General features: G+C 38.3%; 1 protein-coding gene and 1 long non-coding RNA gene across 6 annotated transcripts; both read right to left on the bottom strand.

Moving 5' to 3' along the window:
* LOC103723456 (protein SPT2 homolog) lies at nucleotides 1-7771 on the bottom strand. Of its 3 annotated transcripts, none has more exons than XM_008814367.4 (9): nucleotides 7603-7771; nucleotides 6725-6972; nucleotides 4506-4620; nucleotides 4342-4413; nucleotides 4126-4252; nucleotides 3565-4016; nucleotides 3306-3430; nucleotides 814-903; nucleotides 1-426 (listed from the first exon to the last, which is right to left on the bottom strand). In XM_008814367.4, exons 1-9 carry the CDS (start codon nucleotides 7603-7605, stop codon nucleotides 318-320), a joined length of 1341 nt encoding a protein of 446 aa, XP_008812589.2. In that variant the 5' UTR covers nucleotides 7606-7771; the 3' UTR covers nucleotides 1-317. The 3 variants fall into 3 exon arrangements, with proteins under 3 accessions (XP_008812589.2, XP_008812588.2, XP_008812587.2); XM_008814366.4 differs by lacking the exon at nucleotides 7603-7771 and adding an exon at nucleotides 7113-7201; XM_008814365.4 differs by lacking the exon at nucleotides 7603-7771 and adding an exon at nucleotides 7098-7133.
* An 8371-nt stretch (nucleotides 7772-16142) lies between these two features.
* On the bottom strand, nucleotides 16143-19676 carry LOC120110497. Of its 3 annotated transcripts, none has more exons than XR_005511517.1 (4): nucleotides 19425-19676; nucleotides 17598-18663; nucleotides 16324-16668; nucleotides 16143-16214 (listed from the first exon to the last, which is right to left on the bottom strand). It is a non-coding gene; the product is annotated as an uncharacterized LOC120110497 (long non-coding RNA). The 3 variants fall into 3 exon arrangements; XR_005511518.1 differs by lacking the exon at nucleotides 16324-16668 and having other exon boundaries at nucleotides 16150-16214; nucleotides 17598-17699; nucleotides 18157-18663; XR_005511516.1 differs by lacking the exon at nucleotides 16324-16668 and having other exon boundaries at nucleotides 16150-16214.
* Between the last annotated feature and the right edge of the window lie 1769 nt (nucleotides 19677-21445).

Genomic DNA, 21445 nt, shown 5'->3' on the forward strand with positions numbered 1-21445 from the left:
GAAACCGGAATACCCACTGATCAGATAGCAAGGGCATGGAGCAACATACCATGGACACAAGCAGCAGACTAAGGCCACACATTAAAGTTTCGGTCCCAGAGCAGATTAGTTACATTTGCAAAACATTCAAATGATGCTAAACCAAAAAAATGACTGACAAAACAACAGGATAATTGAATGATCTTCTCATAATTGAAAATTTATAAACCCAACTAAAGCTATTCGGTCTTTGATACCTCATTACTTTTACAAGTACCAAATGACGGAATTGAGCAACCGAGTAACCACAAAAGATAATGTTTCACTTTACACTACTACTAGTGTAGCTTCGGTTTTTTTCTCATCATCTTCCTCCGTCTCTCTTCTCTCTCCTCTTGCTCGATGAGGCGAAGCTGCTCTTCATCCTCCCTTCTACCAATATTGGAACTGCACACAGGAATTCATTAAATTGTTACATAGCAGAACATGAGAGTTTCTATCCAAAATGCAGATAGACTGCATGCACTAAAACAAAAATTTAGCTCGAGGAAACTGCAGTCTCTCTAAGAATATTCACATGGCTCTAAACTTCACCACTGGTTCTGCCAGTGCCTGAACCAAACAAAAATAAGGCATCATGGCATTGAGATTTGTCTTATCAGGTCAACCTTATTATATGTCTTTCTCCAAAAATGTAAATGGCATAACAGAATGAAGACAGACATCCCAAATAGCTGGGTTAGGCCCCTAACTTCACCTTGCAAGGTTCTCTTTTAATTAGATCCATTCAGACAGATTTTAAGAAAGTTCTTATGGCCGAGAAAAGATCCATACCTTATCCATTCTTCCTCCTGGATGCGATCAAAACCGACCTCCATGTCACTGTCGTCCTCATCATTCCCAGCATATTTGTTAGGATCATACCTGCATACAAAATAGACATGCAAATGTCATTATAAGCCCAAATGCTGATTTCCTATTAATGTGGTTCCTCAACTTGAATCTTATCCCTATAACAATTAAATTGTCAAATGGCAGTTTTTCATCCACAACAATAACGGCAAACTGAATCTTACAAGAGATTCCAAACATATCTAGTTTTCCATAACATAGGAGGGATTTGAGGAATTCATCCTAAATTCTGATGTAAGTATGGAAGAGTCGGCTGCAATTATACAATTCTTAAAAGAATTTCTGAATTTGCTAAGAAGCCCAAATGCTGATTTCCTGTTCAACTTTTAATTTTATGGTTCCTTAAATCTTATCCCCATAATAAGTAATGTGTTAAATGGCAGTATCTCATCCAGAAAGGCAACGATTAACCGAATTCTTATAGGAGGTTCCAAACATATGCACGGATTTGTGATAATTCCATTATTCTTCCTGAAATTCTGGTACATGTGAAAGATTTTTCAATTTTCTATTTCGAGCCATTGTTCTGTCAATGATTCTCTCCTGATGATTCCCTTAAATTACTGAACCAGCTGTTGCAGAAAATGGGTAGGATAAAGTTCAACACCATTCCATATCCAAAGCGGATCAGATTGGATATAGAAAATGCATATCCGACTTATCTTGGATAGAGACCTGGATACAGATTTCTGAAAAACTTTGGTAACAGATAAAGACACATCCAGAATTTTAGGTTTATTTCCAGATTAAAATCCAGATCTCTGGTAAGTTACGTAAATTTAAAAGAAAAAAAAACTTTCCTGGGCTCTGAACCCTCTCGTGTACTGATGTCTTCTCCTTTCTCTTCTCAACCTCTGACCTAGTTCCTTCCACATCGAGACTGCAAGCCCCAAAATCCCCGACCTTGACCTTACCACACCTTGACCTTGCCCCACATTCATTCCTTCTGCCTTAAGCGGTGAGAGACAGGCCCCTAACACCAAGCACCATTGCTGTCTAGCTCGACCACCTCCAATCCCTCTATATCTGTTCTTTCTTCTGTTCAGTCCTCTCTCACCTCTTTCACTGAACTCCCCATATTCATTTCTTCTACCCTAAGTGGTGAGAGACAAGCTCCTAACACCAAGCACCATTGCTACCTAGCTTGACCTCCTCCAATCCCTCTATCTCTGTTCTTTGTTCTCTTCAGTCCTCTCTCCCTCATTCTCAATAAGAAGGCCAACCACCCAGACCTCACTGCTCTAACTACTGCCACGCTCACCAGCCCCACTTCTAGAACTAAAATGTCCCCTACATTTATGTTATAAATCATCTTTTGGTGGAGATCTACTCCACAAAGAAGCTATCACATAAGGCTTGCTTCAAAATGTTTAAGGAATACCTCTTGGTCATCCTTAACAATGATTCTAATATATCCTTATGATTGGACCCTGCTGTCCCTTTGAATGTTGCTGTTGAAGCTGCTACATTAGCAGCACTGGGTTAAGGCTCTAAACTTTTATTTTGTTTTGATAGGTGAAGACAATGAATCTTATATGAATTTTTTCTTGGATTCATGATATGGGGCTTAAGTGTCTGATTTCTGTTCAACCTTTATGTTCTTTTATTTGTCTTTTCCCTTGATCTATCGACTTCTTTTGCTCAGAAGGATTTTTGGTTTGCTGTAAAAACAAGAAGGCTGAGTTCACTTTGGATAGCCAGCTTTCTAGCTGCTAATGTAGCTCTACATTCTGCTCGTGGATTTCCTCCCCCCCCCCCACCTGTTTGTTGTTGTTATATCATTAAATTCCCTGGCCTATTTAACAATTAATTTAGTACGTTATGATCATTAATTGGTAATATTATCTTTTTTGCATTAGTATCGCGTCGTGTTTTCGGTTGATACTTGCAACTCAGGTAACTTTCTAATCTTTCATAATAGTATAGCTCTAATGCTATTGCCCTTGTTGATTTTTGCCTGAAACATCTGATTTATATCTGTAAAAGTGAAGAAAAAATATGGATATGACTGATATCCACATTCATATCTGAAACTAAGGTTCGTCGTCTCGATACTAGTCCCCATACCGGTGCCACACAAGCACTATGTCGGTATGGCATAGGATATGGTCTTTTCGGCATATCGAGTATCGGTACGCTATCCGTACCGGATACTAGTACCGAACCGATATGGTATGCCCTACGCCCGGTTCGGGCCAATACGGCGAACCATGTCTGAAACCATTTAGTACAAAATGGATACAAGTTTTAGTATTTCTTAATATTTGTATCCATATCTATATCTGCTAAATAAAAATAGATATGAATATGAATATATGAGAATACCTGATTGATATTAGAGAAATAATTCACAGTTTTAAATGATAAGAAGGTACATGAAAACAATTATGAAGAGTTCAGAAATGAATCCGAACCTGAACATTTTTCTAATAAGCCCACGAACATCATCAATATCTTCTTCTTCATCTAAGTCTCTTTTTGCAGGCCTTTTCTTTGAACTGGCATTATGGATGCCACGTGAAAGGATTTGCTTGGAAGGCTTCATGATCAAAACACAATGTAAGAAATGAAGGTATCAACAACAGCATATCAGTACACAAACTATATAAAATATCAAGTATGCATGCATTATTGTGTGTCTATGTATCTGTGTGCTGGGAGATAGAAGCAAACCTGAGATTTTGAAGAATGCAATGGCAGTTTGGGTACTGTCATTAAGTTATCAGGTCCTTGGGACACTCTTTTCTGACCAGGATGATGATTTTGGGCAGAAGATTGCACCTTTGTATATGACGGGTTCTTCAAACTTGGATCACTGGTAGCCTTCATAGGAGGTCTATTTGTGCCCATAATTTGAGCATGAATCTTGGCGGGCAAAGCTCTAGTTCCTGTACTTGTAACCTTTGTAGTCTGGACGGACCCATTTCCAGCACCACGACCCAGCATTTTTCTAGATTCAGTTGAAGCTGGCCTGATTCCGCTCACATGAGCTTCCTTCACGGACCCCACTTTGATCTGCATATGCCGATTGGTGGAAGCTTTCTTCAATTCATTGCCATTAGAGGCTGGCCTCACAGGTTTGCTCCTAGGTATCCTGCTTGATGGTGTTTGGGCTGACCGACCATCTTCCACATGAGTAGAAACCTGTATAAGTATCTTCTATGAAAAGAACAACTATGCCTAATAGTTTACAAGTCAAAATCTAGAAGCTTGTAAAATACAAGAAGAACATACCACACTTTGAAACAGAAACATTTCTGAGTGGAGGAGGCTTCTCCCTTTCAGGAGGAAGATCAGCATCATCTGACAGTAGAAAGGAATAGTCCCGCATGTCTTTAAGAGTCTGTGCTTTCTTTTTTACCTGAAAAAGACAAACATCTTATTATACATATGATACCTTGGCAATGTCACTATAAAAAAAAGGCTCGTAATGGTGCAAGTCCTCTATACCTCATTAACAACTGTTGGTTTCTGGTGATGTACATATGTCTTTGGTTCTGAAGATGTCGGATCTCTTTTTTTCTGCAGAAACAAAAAAAATGTTAAACTTGTCCAGTTGAAATAACAAGTAATAAAATACGAAACCTCTGAAACTTTTATCCCACGATACGTACGCTAGAAGAACTTGAAACCTTAGAAACAATATGCTTGGTTTCCCGAATCGAACGGCTCTCTTCAATGACTCTTGGAGCAATAACATGCTGAGAAGGGCCAAAAAAGGAGCCAAATCTGCAAGAAAAGTTTGCTCTCAAAATAAATAGTAAAGCAATGCATTGGCAAACTCTTCTCAGATATCAAATAATTCCAAGTTCAGGGATGATGAATAATAAGCAAAAGCAAACCAAGCATCACTGACCATTAAAGAAAATTTCATCCACTGTGTAATTCTCAAGTTTAATTCAATACTAATTTTAGAAATAAGAATCCTTTTCTTGTGTAATCAACCCAAAGGCCATGCAACTTTTACAGTACTTCATACAAGACAATTATGACCTGTGCATAAACATCAATTGGTCACAAGATGCAGTTTTGGCATAAAATGTATGTTTTGGCATAGGCAAATAAGTACCAATAACACATTTATAGGTCTTAAATATAGGATCAGAGCAACAATAATATTTCCAATGGGCACGCCATCACCCTCCATCTGTAAAGAAAAAAAATTCATCCATTTCCTTTATGATGTCACATTCATGCTGATGATTAAAGAGGTGCCATGAACATTCTCCCAAATTTGGTTCCAGCTACTACAACCCTTGGCATGCCATCCAGCTGGAAGAAAACAGGAGGTGATATGGCAAGACAACCACATTTAACCAAAGATTTAAAATAAATCTAACAAAAACATCTTACTCATACTTAATTGGTATTAGGTGTCAGAAGTTAGTATTATGTGATTGTAAAATAGAAAACCTTATTTCAAACACTATCATGACAAGCACCTGGAGATTAAAATTCCCTGAAACTAACAATTAAATTATCAAAAAATATAATAGCCCTAACCTGTTCCCAATTTTTGTTGGTCACCCCAAACCATTCAATCACGATGAAAAGAGTGTATACTACAGAGATTGCAGCTTGATGAATGGTTGCATTAGATAAATGAGGGAAGGCCTAAGATGGATTAACGTAATCTTAAACTAACATAGTATTAAGGTTCTCTGACAAATAAATTTCAAAACCCATTAATTTACTAGATATTGAATACACTTCATAAAATATATGCATAAAGATGGCCAAAATTTAAAGTGTTCAATAAAATTGGAGATAGAGCTGCCTAGTGGCAAGGAAGGTGTCAGACACTAGGCAATAGGGCTGCCCAAGTGCCTAGGCAGCCACCTGTGACAGTCTTGCATGCAAGCACTGTAATCAACATAAGCATAATCAGAAAAATAACTTGATATTTTAAAGTGCAACAAGCTACCCGATGAGCTAAAGGACAACAAAGGCCAAAGGTGGAGAAGCTTAAATGGATACCCTGAAGTTAAAAACATTATATGTAAATTGTAAAGTCAAACATGTGTGCATTCCCTCCTTGAAGATAGCTACATAATGGGACACATTTTTTGAAGTATGGAACCTAAAAGAATCCTCTAGAAGCCCACACCTTATGTTAGAAGATTTATGGGATAGGTTCTCTATTAAAGGCCAGAGATATAAGGCAGTTATTTAGCATATGAAGAAGTAAGCATGGTAAACAGGAACATTCAAAAGACATTAGGAAAGGAATTGTTACTAATATCCCATAAATATCTAGAAGAAAAGATCTGAAAGACTTAAAAGATACCATCAACTATGCAATACAAGTTAATAGAGTAGAGTAAGCACTTCTCAAGCATGAAAGACCTGACAATGAAGAGGAAGCTAACAATTCAATGATCAAATCATTAGTTAACCATAATGAGCTGTCGACCAAAAGGCATACACATGCACACCCTTCTCATGTACAAACATGACTGCAAGCGGAATCCTGATGAATTATTTAACAAGCTGAAGAAGACTTCTAATGTAAATCAGGCAACTGGTACATATATGTAAAAATCTATCACAAAGAAGTTCCTTAAGCAAAGGCGGTGTTTGAAACTACAGAGCTCAGTAGGATGACTAAGGATTCAGCATGGAGGGCTAAGAAAACAGACAAGTAGGCAAATCAACATATGGCTATGTAGCTGACCTTACGCAGTCCTTGGGCTAAATCTAAGTATTCACTCTAACACCTTTGCAAGCCATTAAAGGAAAAGGATATTCATCTTTAATCACAAAAAACAACTAAGAAATTTTTCATAAGGCTAAGCTGAAAGAACACATGAGCATGGTTACGTGCATCACTCACTTGTCATTTGCTATTGTCCTCTTCTTGCCCTGGGACTGAGATAAATGACTGGAGGCATTAGCACTTTGTTTCTTCATCCTTTGTCTAATCTTCTCTTTTAGTTGCGCCCTCAATTTAAGAAATTCTTGTTCCTCCATAGTTAGCTTTGGAGCTGCTGGTTCATGTTCTTCCTCTGGTTCAGAAGCCTCCTCCTCATACTCATCATATTCTTCTTCTTCATAATCTTCCTCATCTCTCCGATACAAACCCTGCACGACAATTTTTTCTTTTAAAAAAGTTGCATTATTACCAATGATTACTGAAGCATATGCCACGTAATATTTTAGAAACAAGCGCCTGCATGATTAAACTTATTGTAAATTTGATAGCATACAGTTCTTTCATGGACCTGCATGCTTTGTACGATATCCAAGTAGCAAACAAGCTCAAATTGCAGACATTAAAATTTCTAGACATATGGGATTCCAAGCAGTATGATGCTAAGGACCATTGTCCGAACCCCCCGCCCCCCCGGGCGCTCTGCAAAAACCAAAAAGAAAACAGAAAAAAAAATTGTGCGAGATTTCTTTGTCAACAATGAGTTGCTCAATCAATAATGTAATATCATTGATCCCATAACAACACCATAAAACAAACAAGATATACGATATAATTAGATCGTCAAGATAGATGAGAAATTTATTTATACAGAAAGAAACTGGGAAACCTATTCTCGTCTAATTTTTCCCAGAAATCTGATCTGAAACTAAAAACCCCAAAACGACCACCAGAAATTGAAGAAAAAAAGAAAGATCAAATCAAAACAAGAAAAATAACGCAACAAACCGGATCTTAACCAAAACTGAAGACAAAAGAGAGAGAGAGAATTGAAACCTTACCATGAATTACAAAAGAGAAGAGAGAATGTCGGCAATGGATCGGCGAGGCGGAGGCAAGAAAACGGAACCGGGGCGGAGAGCCGGTGGATCGACTAGGGAACGAGTTTGCCCTAGAACGCACGAGAGAGAGGGAACAGCGAAAGGAAGGTATCGGTTTCTCTAAAATAGCCTGACGGTGGCTACGTCAATCTCCCAGCCCCCGTCTAATTCGACCTTCCGGAGTCTATCACGTGCATTGCACGTGATGTGTATTAACGGCTAATTATGACACCCTACTCCGAGTAGAGTAGGAAGGACTATGTTTCTTGGTATTCTTTCATAATAGAATAATAAATACACTTCCAATTTCAAAAAATAAAAATAAATAAAATCGCAAACTAAACTTCCTGGGCTTTCCCACTGTTAAGGCTGAAACGACGCCCGACCCAACCTGCTTAGACTCGTGATCTGAGTGGTTTAAAAAATTCAAGGGGCTAGGTCGAATTTTAAAATTAAATTTATTCTATTTTTTAGGTTAAATTTGGATTACTAAATTTGGATACGACCCGTTTGACTTTTAGAAAATTTTAGATTTCATAATTTACGGTGATATCCGACCGAAACCTCGGTAAATTATTATGGCCTAAAAAGTACCCACATCGTCAAGATGCTAGATGGACTCCCAAAAAGTTTGATAATTTCTACAAGAGAGGTTGGGAGTGTCCGACACCCGCTTCTAGATGACGTCTGGAGGCTGCTGAAGGAGTGCGATACCTACCAAGTTGTGCATATGTTTCGAGAGGCGAATCGAGCTGCTGATTTGCTCATCTTCTTTGTTGCTTACCATTCTGGAGAGATTTTCTAGACCTGTTTTGTATCTATTCCTCCACCTCTGTAGAGTATTTTGTTCCTTAACTCTGACGACAATGCTCACGCGAGACTAGTTAAGCTGCCGATATACCAAAAAAAAAAAAAAAAGTTTGATAATAAGGCTCCTTGTATTATTGTTTGGACCTGACAAATGTGGGTACATCAATAAGGTGCATTCATCCCTAAGCATGAAAATCCCAAGAAAGTTTGTTGAGCACCATCTCCCTCCAACTCTCTCATTCTATATTGCTATTTTGAAACCTGATAATGACTTGAGGATTTTGATTGATGGTTAGGAAAAGAAAAAAAAGCAAACTTCTTGTCTGCTAATGATTTTGAATCAGCAGGCCCAGCACTTAGGCCCTATTTGACAGAGTTGTTGGCAATAGAGCTTTTAAAAGTAGAGCTTTTAGAAACAAAGCTTTCTAAAGTAGAGTTTTTATAAAAAGCTGTTTGATGCTTGGTAACCATATTTCTAAAGTGTTGTACCACTTTAACATATGTTTGGTAAACAAATTGAGAAAGTACTTTTGGTATGATAAAATGACCATAAAGGACATTGCATAGTATTATACAACAGAACATAGTAAAATATAATATGTATTAATACATAAATATATAATATAGTATAATATTATTATCATATAATATAATATTATTATAATATAGTAATATAATATTGTATACTATAGCATAATAATTTAATATAATATTAAATTATTTAACATAATATATCAATGTATTATAATATAATGTAATATAATATTATATTTATAGTATAATACAATAATAAAGGTAATTGTAAAAGGACAATTTGTGCAATTGTTATATTTTATCACGGGTATTTTGGTCAAAAAAAAAAGCTTTCCGACGAAGACTAAAAGTGCTTTTCCGAAAAGCTCCAAAATGGAACTTCTTTCAAAAAACTGTTTTCAGCTTTCTAGAAAAGCTAAAACAACTTTTTAAAATTTTTACCAAATACTTCTATTTCATCGAAAAGTGCTTTTGAAAGGCCACACTCTTTGGCCCTCCAAAAACTCTCCCAAATGGGCCTTACTCCTTCCAAGACTATTTCCGATTCGGGCGATAAGAAACTTGAGGACTAGGATGAGAAGCCCAAGATTCCAGACCTAAATGTTGTGAAGCCTGATGATTGGGATGAGGATGCAAAGTCATAAGCAGTACAACCTTTTTTAAAAGAGAAGTTTGATAATTTATAATCTGATTGGGAGCTTAAGCATTGTTCCTTTCCACGAGTGAATAATATTTTGATATCTGTGTTCTTTATTCATTATTAAAGCATTGTCTATATGTTTGTTGCAGTAGCTCGACTAATTCCAAATATGAGTTAGTTGAATGCCAAGTATAGAAATTCAATCTGATTTCGATTCGGATCCGATTCAAATCTATTCTGGATCCGAATTTTTTGGGTTGAGACCAAGTTATATACTAATCCGACTTAACCCGAATGACTCGTTGTGTCAGAAATTTTAACTATAGACCAAACTTGATTCGACCTGATCTTTTCTTGAGTTAGATTTGGATAAAAATATTAGAATCTAAAAAAAAAAACTAGATTGGGTTGGGATCACTCATGGCTTGGTCCGAGCTGACCATTTACACCCCTACCACCCCTCGTTCATATGGAAAGAGTGGTTGAACCCCTCAAAAGATAGTCAAGTATCACTAAAAAATAAGGATAAAGCACTCAGTTCAATGATGTGAGCGAAAGTTCAGCAGTCAAACCCCTTATAAACAGAATCAAATGTGTCCTTCAAAGATTTGGCCTCAAACATAACCAGCTCCGAAAGTTCTTTCATGCCATGACTTTTTTTTTATCCTAAAGAAACTACTATTTAGGACTTATCATATATAAGGGTGTAAATAATACCCAAAAAAAACTCAACAACCTCCCTTGATTATTTTATAATAATCAGGAATGGATAAAAATTAAATTTTCAAAATCAAAGTTGGATTCTCTATATAAGATCTGGTTTCTTATAGGATCAAACTTAGAAGTAGCAATTTTTGAACCCAAATACATATACGCAGACCATATATGAAGTATATACAAATATAGGAATTTAAAGAGAATTTGCTTCATGTGCTGATTCATTTACTTGGATTTGTTTGGTTATCAAGTTTTATTAAAATGAGTATATAAAAAACTCAAAATGAGCGAGTTGTTGACCAAAATAGTTATTTGGTTGTTTTCCAGATATCTGTTTTGCTAAAGGTGATGGGTTATAAAATTTTAAAAATGAATTTTATAAAAAGCAAGTCTCCCCCTATTTTCATTAAACCTATAAATAGAGAGTTACCTTTGGGTTTGCGCCCTTTTCTCATGCATATTCTTCTTAACTCTCACCTACTACTATTCCAGTTCTAAAATTCAACTTGACACTTAGATTTCAATTATATTCTAGTCAAAGTAAACATAAATATAAAATTTAAATCCATTTAAAAATTGATCAGATTTTTTTTTTACAAATTCAGTCATTTAATTTTCATATTGTGCTCCTTTCTTATTACAATCTGCCATAAGTTTACCATATATGGAGAACCACTATGATAAGGGTTCATTCATAGTTGGAAATTAGTAACCTTGACTAGTTGGCCCATTAGAATCATGTGCAACTTAAACATCAAAACAACTCAATTTTGAACTTCAATCCGATTATTAATCGAGTTTAGATGTGAGTCCAAATCCTACTCATTTTGATGGATCCTAGTTCGAATCTAAACACATTACTTTTTAATCAGATTTACATGCAGATACAATATGGACCCGGCCAAAATCTAACATTGTTTATAGCCCTAATCATATCATACACGAGAGAAAGGACTAGGTGACCATCACAAAACACACAGTAAAGCAGAGGAAAATAATATAATAAAGACTAAGTTAGAAAGCTACAACTAGGAAGGGACTGATAGATCTCACTCTTATGCTATTTGTAATTGATGCCTAGGTACTATAGCATCGAGTTATGTGTGGATATATTTCAACCCGATGACATTAGGGTCGCATATGATGATCCAAATGGAATCACCGAGGTGATCTTAAATTACTAGTAATTTATATCCCGTGCTAATCTGATCTCTGATAATTTAAGATTACTGCATTTGGTATATTATGTTTTAGTAATTAAAGAACTCCAAATATTGACGAGTAACCCATTTGGTATTTTATGGGGATCCAAGATCATTGATCATATAATACTAAAACTGCTCGTAATATATTTCATAAAGTATATTTATTAATCAAATAAAATATATTATAATATATTAATAATATATTAATTATTATTATATTTTATAAAAAATATATATTAATTCTATAAATTATTAATCCTATAAAAATATATTAATTATTATTATAGAGTCAATATTTTTATTTATAATTATAATATGTTATTATTTTAATACCAATATTTATTTTGATTAGAAAAACAAGGCAAATAGACGTAATATATTAAATAAATTTGTAATACAAGTATAAAGTATAATAATTTATTTTATATTATAATTTAAAGTTATTAGTGAATAATAATATTATTAGTAATATAATATATTATAAATACAACATATATAATATCAACATAACATAATATATATAATATTGGTATAATATATTAGGTATTTTAATATATTAACCTTTTCTGCTTGAGGGGCGTTTGTCTCTTCAAATTTCAACCCACTATCATTGCCCTGGGTGATTTTGGATATCCGGCCTCAACGATGGATTTTCCATCGTTAGGTTAGGCGGTGTTTTGAAGAGTAAGGGCGATTTAGGATCATTGCTATATAAGATCACCATGATACCATCAAATATGATGATCTCATCACCTCCATTCGCATCATCTTTGATCTTCGGATTATCACCCCATATTGAATGCCCCCTAGATTTATAAGGAATTTGGATAAGATATAATTGGGTTCAAATCCAAATCAAATTCTCTAATAAACATTAGTATATAGAAAATTAATAGGCTGGTTTTCATAAATAGATAAGTTATTTAAAGTTTCTCTCCCCCAGCAAATACCGCGAAAGGAAAAAGAAAAAAAGTGCTATATTATGTATATCAAACTAAATCCAGGAAAGATGGTCTAAACTTTTTTCTTATTCACTGCCAGGAATCATGGGAGCTATACAAATGTGGGGAGGGGTAAATTTTGTACCTTGTACTCTAATGCTGCATATGGTCCTTGTTAAAAATAATAATAGATGGAAAGAAGGAAGAACTTATCAGTTGAGGCATGATTTCACCGTCCTTAAGAATAGATCATGCTCCTCGGAGAATGAATCTCGGTGTAGTAGGTAATGGCGGCCTATCCTCCAGGATACAACAACTGGATCACTCCAAGCATACACTCGCAGATGCAGTGACTCTATCGAACAGTCAGAACCGCTCAGGAAGATAAGACAGAGAGAGTATCCTCTCGAGAACACAGAAAGAAAACTGAGAGAGACTCTCGGGAACACAAAAAATATAGAGAGGAAGATAAGATTTGCTTATCTTAATACTCGGATCTGATGGGGTTTAAAAAGAAAGGAAGAGACGTTTTACCGAGAGACAAAACAAAATAGTTATAAAATTTAAATTCAAAAAATTAAACGGCAAAAAGAAGCCAGACTCAAGCCCACCTCCTGCAGGGGGGTTCCCTGCGCGTGATGATCGAGCGCGACGCGTCCGGTTAAACGTTTCCGAATCGGATTTGCCAATTTTGCCTTGGACTTCCATTGGGCTCGTGCGCTACTTACTTTTTTTGCTTCACCAAGTTACTTATTTTTAAACGGCAAAAAGCCCACCTCCCGCAGGGGGGTCCCCCCTACGCGTGATGATCGAGTGCAACGCGCCCGATTAAATGTTTCCGAATCGAATTCGCCAATTTTGCCTTAGACCACCATTGGGCTCGTGTGCGAGCGAGCTACTTACTTTCTTTGTTTCACCAAGTTAAAAGGTTGAATACTATATAAAGACCTTTTGAGTTTTATCTCTTTCCAATGTGGGACTAAAGAAAGTATACTAGACAAAAGATAAAAGACAAAAAAAGGGTAGACTTGGAATTTTGAAATATTCCAACAGTTCTTTGGTTAAATCCTAAACAAGAGTTAGTTATCTATTTAACTAGCCAAGCAGGCTTGCTCGTTGGCTAGTTAAATTGAGCTAGTCAACGCACTTTACTAGACTAACCATGGTTAAAGTTATTTCTAGGATGGGAGAGTGAAGTAATTTTAACCAGTTGATTAAGTTTCCCACCCCCTATTTTCATTCTGAAAACGCCACTAGATGGTTAACTCCCCTTCCACATTTTACTATAGCTAGGATCATTTGCGTGGTCCTTTTTTTTTTTTTTTGCTATGGCGGATGATTCATACAATTTTAGTATGGAGACAACCAAAATGATCAAAAAATAATATATCCCGGAGCGCACTAGATAGCTTCCCCTTCCCAACCCACAAGGTGCCTCCGGAGTGATTGACCATGTACGAGGCCACCCAATCCGCCGCTCCGTTAGCTGGTCCTCTTTTACCATGGCCCTCCTCTCCCTCTTCTCTACCGTTGATCCTAGCGGTGTCTTGTAGTCTGTTTCATCCTAGCCGATTTGCCGTGACCTGCATAATGCTGCTGGTTATGTTGGTTGTCGAGGCTTTGCATTGGTTTTTTTTTTTTGATGCTCGCCAATGCTTGCTTGCTGGAATCTTTGTAGCTGGTTCCCTTCCCACCGTCATTGGCAAGAAATCTTCCCTTACTACCTCACCTACGAATGATTGGTGGTGGAAATATGCTTTAAGTCTCGGCTGTGAGTATAGATAGGGGCTCATCATAATCTTTAGATCGAACGGTGCTTGGTGGTGGCTGTAGCCTTTTCTGGCTTCTAACCTTGCCGTTCCCTAACTGCTGTTGCTTAATTTCAACCCAACTACGTCTCTTCCTTATTACCCTCTTCTATATGATGATTTGCTTGATATCATGGTCTTATAAAACCAAGCCAGCATTCATGAATCTCATGGGGTGTTTAAGCAATTTATCATGAGGGTATCCCGATCACAAGTAGGAGACTGCGGGTATCTGAGTGCACTGGCACTACAAAAGAAGGAATAACTCCCGACGCTTTTTTTTATCTCTACCGACGCTTATAAGCGTCGGCGAATTCCAAGCCCACGCTTCGCAAAGCGTGGCTCAGACGTCGGGCAGGTGGGCGTGGGTCGGGTTTAACCCGACGCGTTTAAAAAGCGTCGTTGGTCTATGCCGACGCTTTTAAGCGTCGTTCCTTTTAATATACTCCGACGCTTAAAAGCGTCGTTAAATTCTAGCTTTTCCCGACGCTTTTAAGCGTCGTTTATTCTATCTGACTCCGGGGAGAAGGGTTGGTTACTACGGTTTAGGCCGACGCTTAAAAGCATCGTTAAAGGCTTGCATTTCCCGACGCGCTCTGAAATAAGAGTTGTAGCTCTTTCCTATATCTCTCTCAAGAAAAAAAACAATCATATTAATATTTTAAAAGAAGTAAAATTAATAAGAAAATTCTGAACAAATAAAAAATGAATACATACAACTATATCTCTCGACTCGTCCCGGACAAAGCTGCCATCTCGGTGAGTGTGGGTCATCTTATAAAACTCTACCTCACCAGGCTCCCTTCCATGCTCTACCATCTACACATACGGAAAGTATATTGGCAAACTATATATCATGATACGTGCTATATGTTAGTAAAATATCAAATAGTTTCAAAAGAACTTACAAATTCATTTCTACGTCTTGCATAACTCTTCGAGCCTGAAGTATGAGGAACTGCTTGAGATGCTCGTGCAGCTCTGCCAATATTAGAATATGTCTGCCAAAATAAAAGCACACAGTATAATATGATTTAATGTATATATTCGCAATCTATATTAATAATAAATATAATATAAAATATTGAAACAATATACGTGACCTGTCCTCTTTCAGAAAACCAGTAATGAACAAGCTCCCTCCACTGCTGAGGGTATACATCAGGAGGAGTCACACGAACAACCTCCTCCTCTATCATACCTTCGCGCTTGAAGTCCGTCTTCAATTTTGCTTTATATTCTTTCCATTTGCGATTGAGGGACTTTAGCACCCAATCATGGCTCTCTGGAGGGAGTACAAACTTACCCTACAACAAGATTCAGAATGTTATAATAATATTAAACATCTAAAATAAAATTATGATACTAAGCAAATTAATATACAGGAGGTGTCGAATTAAAAAGAATAAATTCAATTCATTACCTCTATAAGTCTAAGAAGCTCAACCTTATACGAAGGAAGCATGTCATTCCACTTCGTATAGTTGAGTGGACACAGCTGACCCTTGCATGCAACCGATCCTAAAAAGCTAGATAGTAGACTTCCAGCTCTATTGATGGGCTGCCCCAATTCGTTGCATCGGATGATGATCTTCTCACCCGGAGGAAGCTTCCACACATCCTTTGCTTGAGTGGGTCCCCGTCTCGTCCTCACCGTCCCTTGTCCATCTATTAAAATTAAAAAGTCTTAAAAAGTTGAAGACAAATATGAACATAAAATATGAACTTTAAATCGAATTACCCTGGATCCGGAGCTCATCCTCCGGACAATCAGCAGGAGGCTCGTGCTGAGATCCTGACTCGTGCTGTTGGTGCTCACATGGCTGCTGGGACTGCAGGGACTGCTCAGAAGTAGATCCCACTTGAGAATGCTGGAACTCCACATCTCTAAATCGTCTCCCTCGAGGCATATTGTTACCTGGAATGCACAAAAAAGAATCAATATTTGGTTAAATAATAAATTTATACTAAATAAAGGGCTAATAAAAGAGAATATAATACTTGGTTAAATGATAAATTTTACTTACCATTATGAAACTACATTCTCATTCAACATCCATCCTAATCAAACTCCTTGGCGCATTTACTTCATCAGTTGGCACAATATTATAAGGCAAACACTGAGTATAAGTATCATCGTCCTCCTCTTGCAACCTTTTTCCCATATCATACAAGTCCCTAGGTTTCGTCTTAATAACAAGAGACCAATTTTTATCTTTTGAGTCTTGCACAAAAAATACTTGTCGAGCTTGAGATGAAAAAACAAATTTATAGCTATCCCTTGAAATGGAGCATCATATCTGTATCTGCTTTCATTGAAGTTGCATTCCTTGTACTTCTTTCAGTTATATTGATCTTTAGAGCCTTATCATCTATATTTCATTGCATTCCCTTAAAAACATTAGACAGCAAATGACAAAGAGTACCTCCTAAAAAAAATAAATTAATAAATTAACCAAGCGTCCTCTGTTACTTCATGCTTTGGTGATGGCATTAGCATATGATGTATACTTCCTGTCAAGTGTTTTTTTTTTCTTTTATGAATTTATCTTTTAAGAACCCAGGACCATTGATATTTCTGCTCGTTACAAAGAACATCAATGCTGGGTTTGAGTTTTGTGGGAGTTTAAAAGTGTCTCGGGGGGATGTGGAATGCGTAACAATGACTTTATAAATTATTTAAGCCAATTTTGCTTAAAAGTTAATTAGGTTTCTGCGAATTGTTTTTTTACCCCTCCACCCTAATGTATGATTGATCTATGTGCTAAATTTTTATAAGATACCGAACATATAGTTTATCCAGTCTGCCAATATAGCTCATTGCTTCATCCACACTCATGCAGATGACAACATATAGTTCATCCCCCAAAAAGACTACATATATAACTCTGATAAATAGCATTCATATATCTGTACATCCAGTGAATGGGCTATATTGGTTTTTTTTTTTTTACTCATGAAAAGTACGTGTTTATGTATGCATGCATGTCTATGAATATATGTGTACATATACACACACATATACATACAATATATATATATTGTATGTATATATATTTGTATGTGTGTATTCCTATCATTAAATGCAGTTGCTTTGAAGGGAAAGGCACAAGTGGGCTTCTTGTGCCATATCATATTCTTTTCTTGTGTCATGTCATAAATGTATATTGGAGCAGGAGAACCCAAGAAATTTACTTGGAGCATGAGAACCCAAGTAAATTTTCACATGTGTATAAAGCAAATGTATAAAGAAATGCTTTGTAAAATGAAACAATTAATAAATAGGGCATTTTTTTCTTACTTCTGAATCAACAACAGTAATTGTAAAATGTGATTGCGGATAACTTCACGGCTCTTTCTTACTGCAGATTCTTTGCACAAAAGAACAAGCTCATCTACCAATCTGAGCAGAAGAATAACAAGTCAGCAGTAGCTTCTATTCAACAGAATCCACAACTAAATAATTAATTAGCAGACTATCTAAATTATAAACGAGATTAAAATTCAAAATATTTTCACCCAAGATTCAATCAAGAGTTCAAGATTTCCATCTTGTTTCCTAATGGGAAGGATTGGCTGTCAAAAAGGAACTAATACAGATAGAGACAATTAACACCAAGTAAATTCATCCAAACATAATTATATACCATTGGCTTCTTCCATGATAGATGATATTAGATACATTTATATGTGCTTCTAAACTTGGGATAAACCTAATAAGCAGAATAAACTTTGGGAGAACAAAAGGAATGATTATATACAATTAGATGGACACCGGCTGAATTTTTGAGCAATCTCAATTTTCATCTGAATAGAGTTGTACAAGACAAAATCATATCAACATGAACAGTTAAGCATACCTTTCAATATATGGTGATTTCCTGATCCATGGCACCTCTATATGCTTATCTGAGAGCATCCATGTGAGTTATGAACATAAATGCATGCATACACATGTATATATATCCAATTTATACACATAAATTTTCACATGTGTAGGTGGGACAACATAAATGCTTTATACACATGTAGCCACCGACGCTTCTTTGAAGCGTGAGGATATGTGACGACGGGGGTATTTTTTCCCGACGCTTGTGGATAGCGTCGGCAAAAAAGGGTCGCCTTTTTCCAATTTTTCTGTAATTTCATGCAAACATGCATGCAGTGGAAACCTGCAATGAACATGACTTTACGAAGTGCCTTTCTTTCACTTTGAAAATTAGGGCCGGAAAAAGCCTCGTACTTGAAAAAGAGAGTGCTCAAAAACCTCCGAGTCCAAGCCCGGAGTAGGGGTGTCCACCCTGCTGCCCCCCAAGAAAGTGGCCTTGCCCTTGGCAAACCGGCAAGGGGTGCACCAAATCGCACAACTGAGACTCAAATCAAAGTATCCAATTTAAATATACAACATACATTATTTCACAACTGCAACAGCAGATATACAAGGAGAGAAGAATAAGGAAGAAAACCTGATGATAGAGACACATTTTCAGGAGAAAAGGAGGGAAGAAGTAAAGCAACTTAAAATTCATAGGCAATCAAGAATTCATTAAGACAAAGTTCCACTTGACAACGTCTAGGCAATCTTCAAACAATCTTGTGAAAAGATCACATAGCTCTACTACTACCGGGAAGCACAAAATGCCTTTATTTAAAAAATTGTCATCCATACTCAAGAAAAAACAAATAATAGAGGTCACAACCACGCGACTACCACCTCATCGAACAAAAGAAAAAAGAACGCTCACACTCAGTTCGTCATCAAATCGTGCAGCGTTAAACTCGATAAACAGCAGTGCTCACTTCCACGATAACTTCTCATCAACAACACTTCATCAAAATCACAAGAACCACACATTTATCACATATTTTTCAAATGCCAGATATCTTGAGCGCATTGAACAACGTACGAACAGAAACTTCTAGGGGGAATAAAAATACAAGCAGATATCCAGATAATAGAGGAAATAACCACACAATTACAAGTTGAAGAAAGCAGAAAAAAAAAACGAGTGAGCTCTGTAAACAAAGAAACGGAGCAAAGAAGAAGAGATCAGAAACAGCCGATAGGAAGGAGAAAAACAAGAATCGAACCACCAGATCGAAGTGGAGAACGTTTGGAGGTGCTCACCGGGATTCGGTCGCGCCGCTACCTCCATCTGCGGCGGCGATGGCTGTACGAGAGCCATGACAAAAAGGGATCGGGGAAAGAGGGGAGAGAGAAAGAAGGGGGTTAAGGGTTTGAGATCGCTGCTTGTGAATCCTAGAGGAAGGGAAACGCCGAGAGGAGGAAGACGAAGGCCGCTGGGTTCGGTGGCTTTAGCACCGGAGAGGAGGAGAAAGAGGGGGCTCGGGAGTAGCTAGGGCAAGTCTGCGGGACGGTGGGCCTTAAGGTGCCTTCGGCGACGCTTATAAGCGTCGTTTTACCCATCAACAACCATGCTTTAAAGCGTCGTTTGGCTACGACGACGCTTAAAAGCGTCGTCTAATCCCTCATTTTACCCACGCTCATTAAAAGCGTCGGTAAAATCTAGCGCGGGAGAAGAATTTACCGACGCTTTTCCATAGCGTCGGCAATTAATCGTCGGCGTTTCTCCCTTTTACTGTAGTGTGGGCTAGTGCAACGGGTCAAGAGTAGGCTGGAGGGATGGCAGGCAACGTCTCTATCTATGATGGGTAGATTGACGCTGATCAAATTCGTACTTGGCTCTATGCCCATCTATCTCATGGCAAACATGGTGGTACCGAGAAAAGTGCTACTGAAGATTGAGTGGCTACTTCAAGGCTTCTTATGGAGCTTGCATGGAGGCGGTCAGCGGGTGCACTTGGTGGCATGGGAGAGCATCTGCCTCCCAGTCAGTGAGGGTGGCCTTGGAGTTCTGTCTCTTCTGGAGAAACGGAAGGTGCTCATTGCTCGGCATGCAGTCCAATTCCTTTTGGAGCCGTAGGGGATCTAGAGTCGGACCATAGCAGCCCACTATAGGCGGGTGGGCTCTGAGGCACTGGCTCGAGAGAGGAGATGCTCCTTCCTGTGGCGAGAGATTGCAAGGTACCTACTTATTGCGTTGGTCCGCACTAGATGGCTGATAGGTGATGGGCGTAGTATTAATGTGGCTGGGGACCTATGGGTAGATGCCCTCCCCTTGCGGCATTGGCCGACTATGGTTAGTATCGAGGTTGCAGAGGGCCTACATATTTGTGATCTCCTTATCCCCGGGGGGGCTGCATGGGACGAGACTAGGTTGGTTCAGCTTTTCAAGGGCATCTAGCGGAGAGGGTCCGATCTCCCCTGTTATTTGGGTGCGTAGGTCCAAATGTGTGGGTTTGGAGCACCTCTACCAGGACTAGTGTCAGGGTGGAAGACCTCTCCCGCATTCTCTGGCGGCAGTATGAGCCTGGGCCAGACTGTGCGTGGATCTGGCGCTTGGGACACCACCCGAGGATAGCACTGTTCCTCTGAAAGATGGTCTGGGACCGTCTTCCGACAAGAGCAGTACTTAGTAGTCGAGGACTGAAGATTTCTTTGGTATGTGGAAATTGTGGTGTGGACGAGACGGTGGACCATGCCTTGTTTCAGTGCACATGGGCTAGGGCGACTTAGTGAGTGGCAGGGATCTTGCAGGAGGTTTGGGGCCGGAGGGACCAGTTTTTACAGACTATGTGCCGATGTTTGGAGTCCCCACTGCTTTGCCAGGAGGCGGCTCGAACGATTTGCATGTCCTACCAGATTTGGCTAGCTAGGAAAGCTCAAACCTTTAGTGAACGCAGTATGTCGCCGAGACTTGTGGTGGAGAGTTTCCATGTGCAGACGGTGGAGCTCCGTCACATCATACCTATCGAAGGGACCTTGATAGCTCAGGACATCTGGGATTCCCATTCTGCTTCGGCAGCATCCCGTATGGTGTTTTTCACCTGAGAGCCTCACCCCTAAGTTTTCTCAAAGTCAACTTCGATGGGTCTATCTTGGACAGAGGTACGAGGGGCGGCGCGGATTTTATTATTCGGGATCCGTCTGCTAGGGTCGTAGCTGCAGGGGGCAGTCAGCTCTTCGACATATTGGTTCCGGGTGCAGAGCCGAGGGCCGCTTGGGCGGACCTTCGTCCTCTTGGTGCGTTTTACGGGCCAGTTCCATCGTCTTGGAGGGGGACTCGG

The sequence above is a fragment of the Phoenix dactylifera genome, chromosome 4, assembly GCF_009389715.1.
Source record: "Phoenix dactylifera cultivar Barhee BC4 chromosome 4, palm_55x_up_171113_PBpolish2nd_filt_p, whole genome shotgun sequence".
NCBI classification, from domain to species: domain Eukaryota; kingdom Viridiplantae; phylum Streptophyta; class Magnoliopsida; order Arecales; family Arecaceae; genus Phoenix; species Phoenix dactylifera.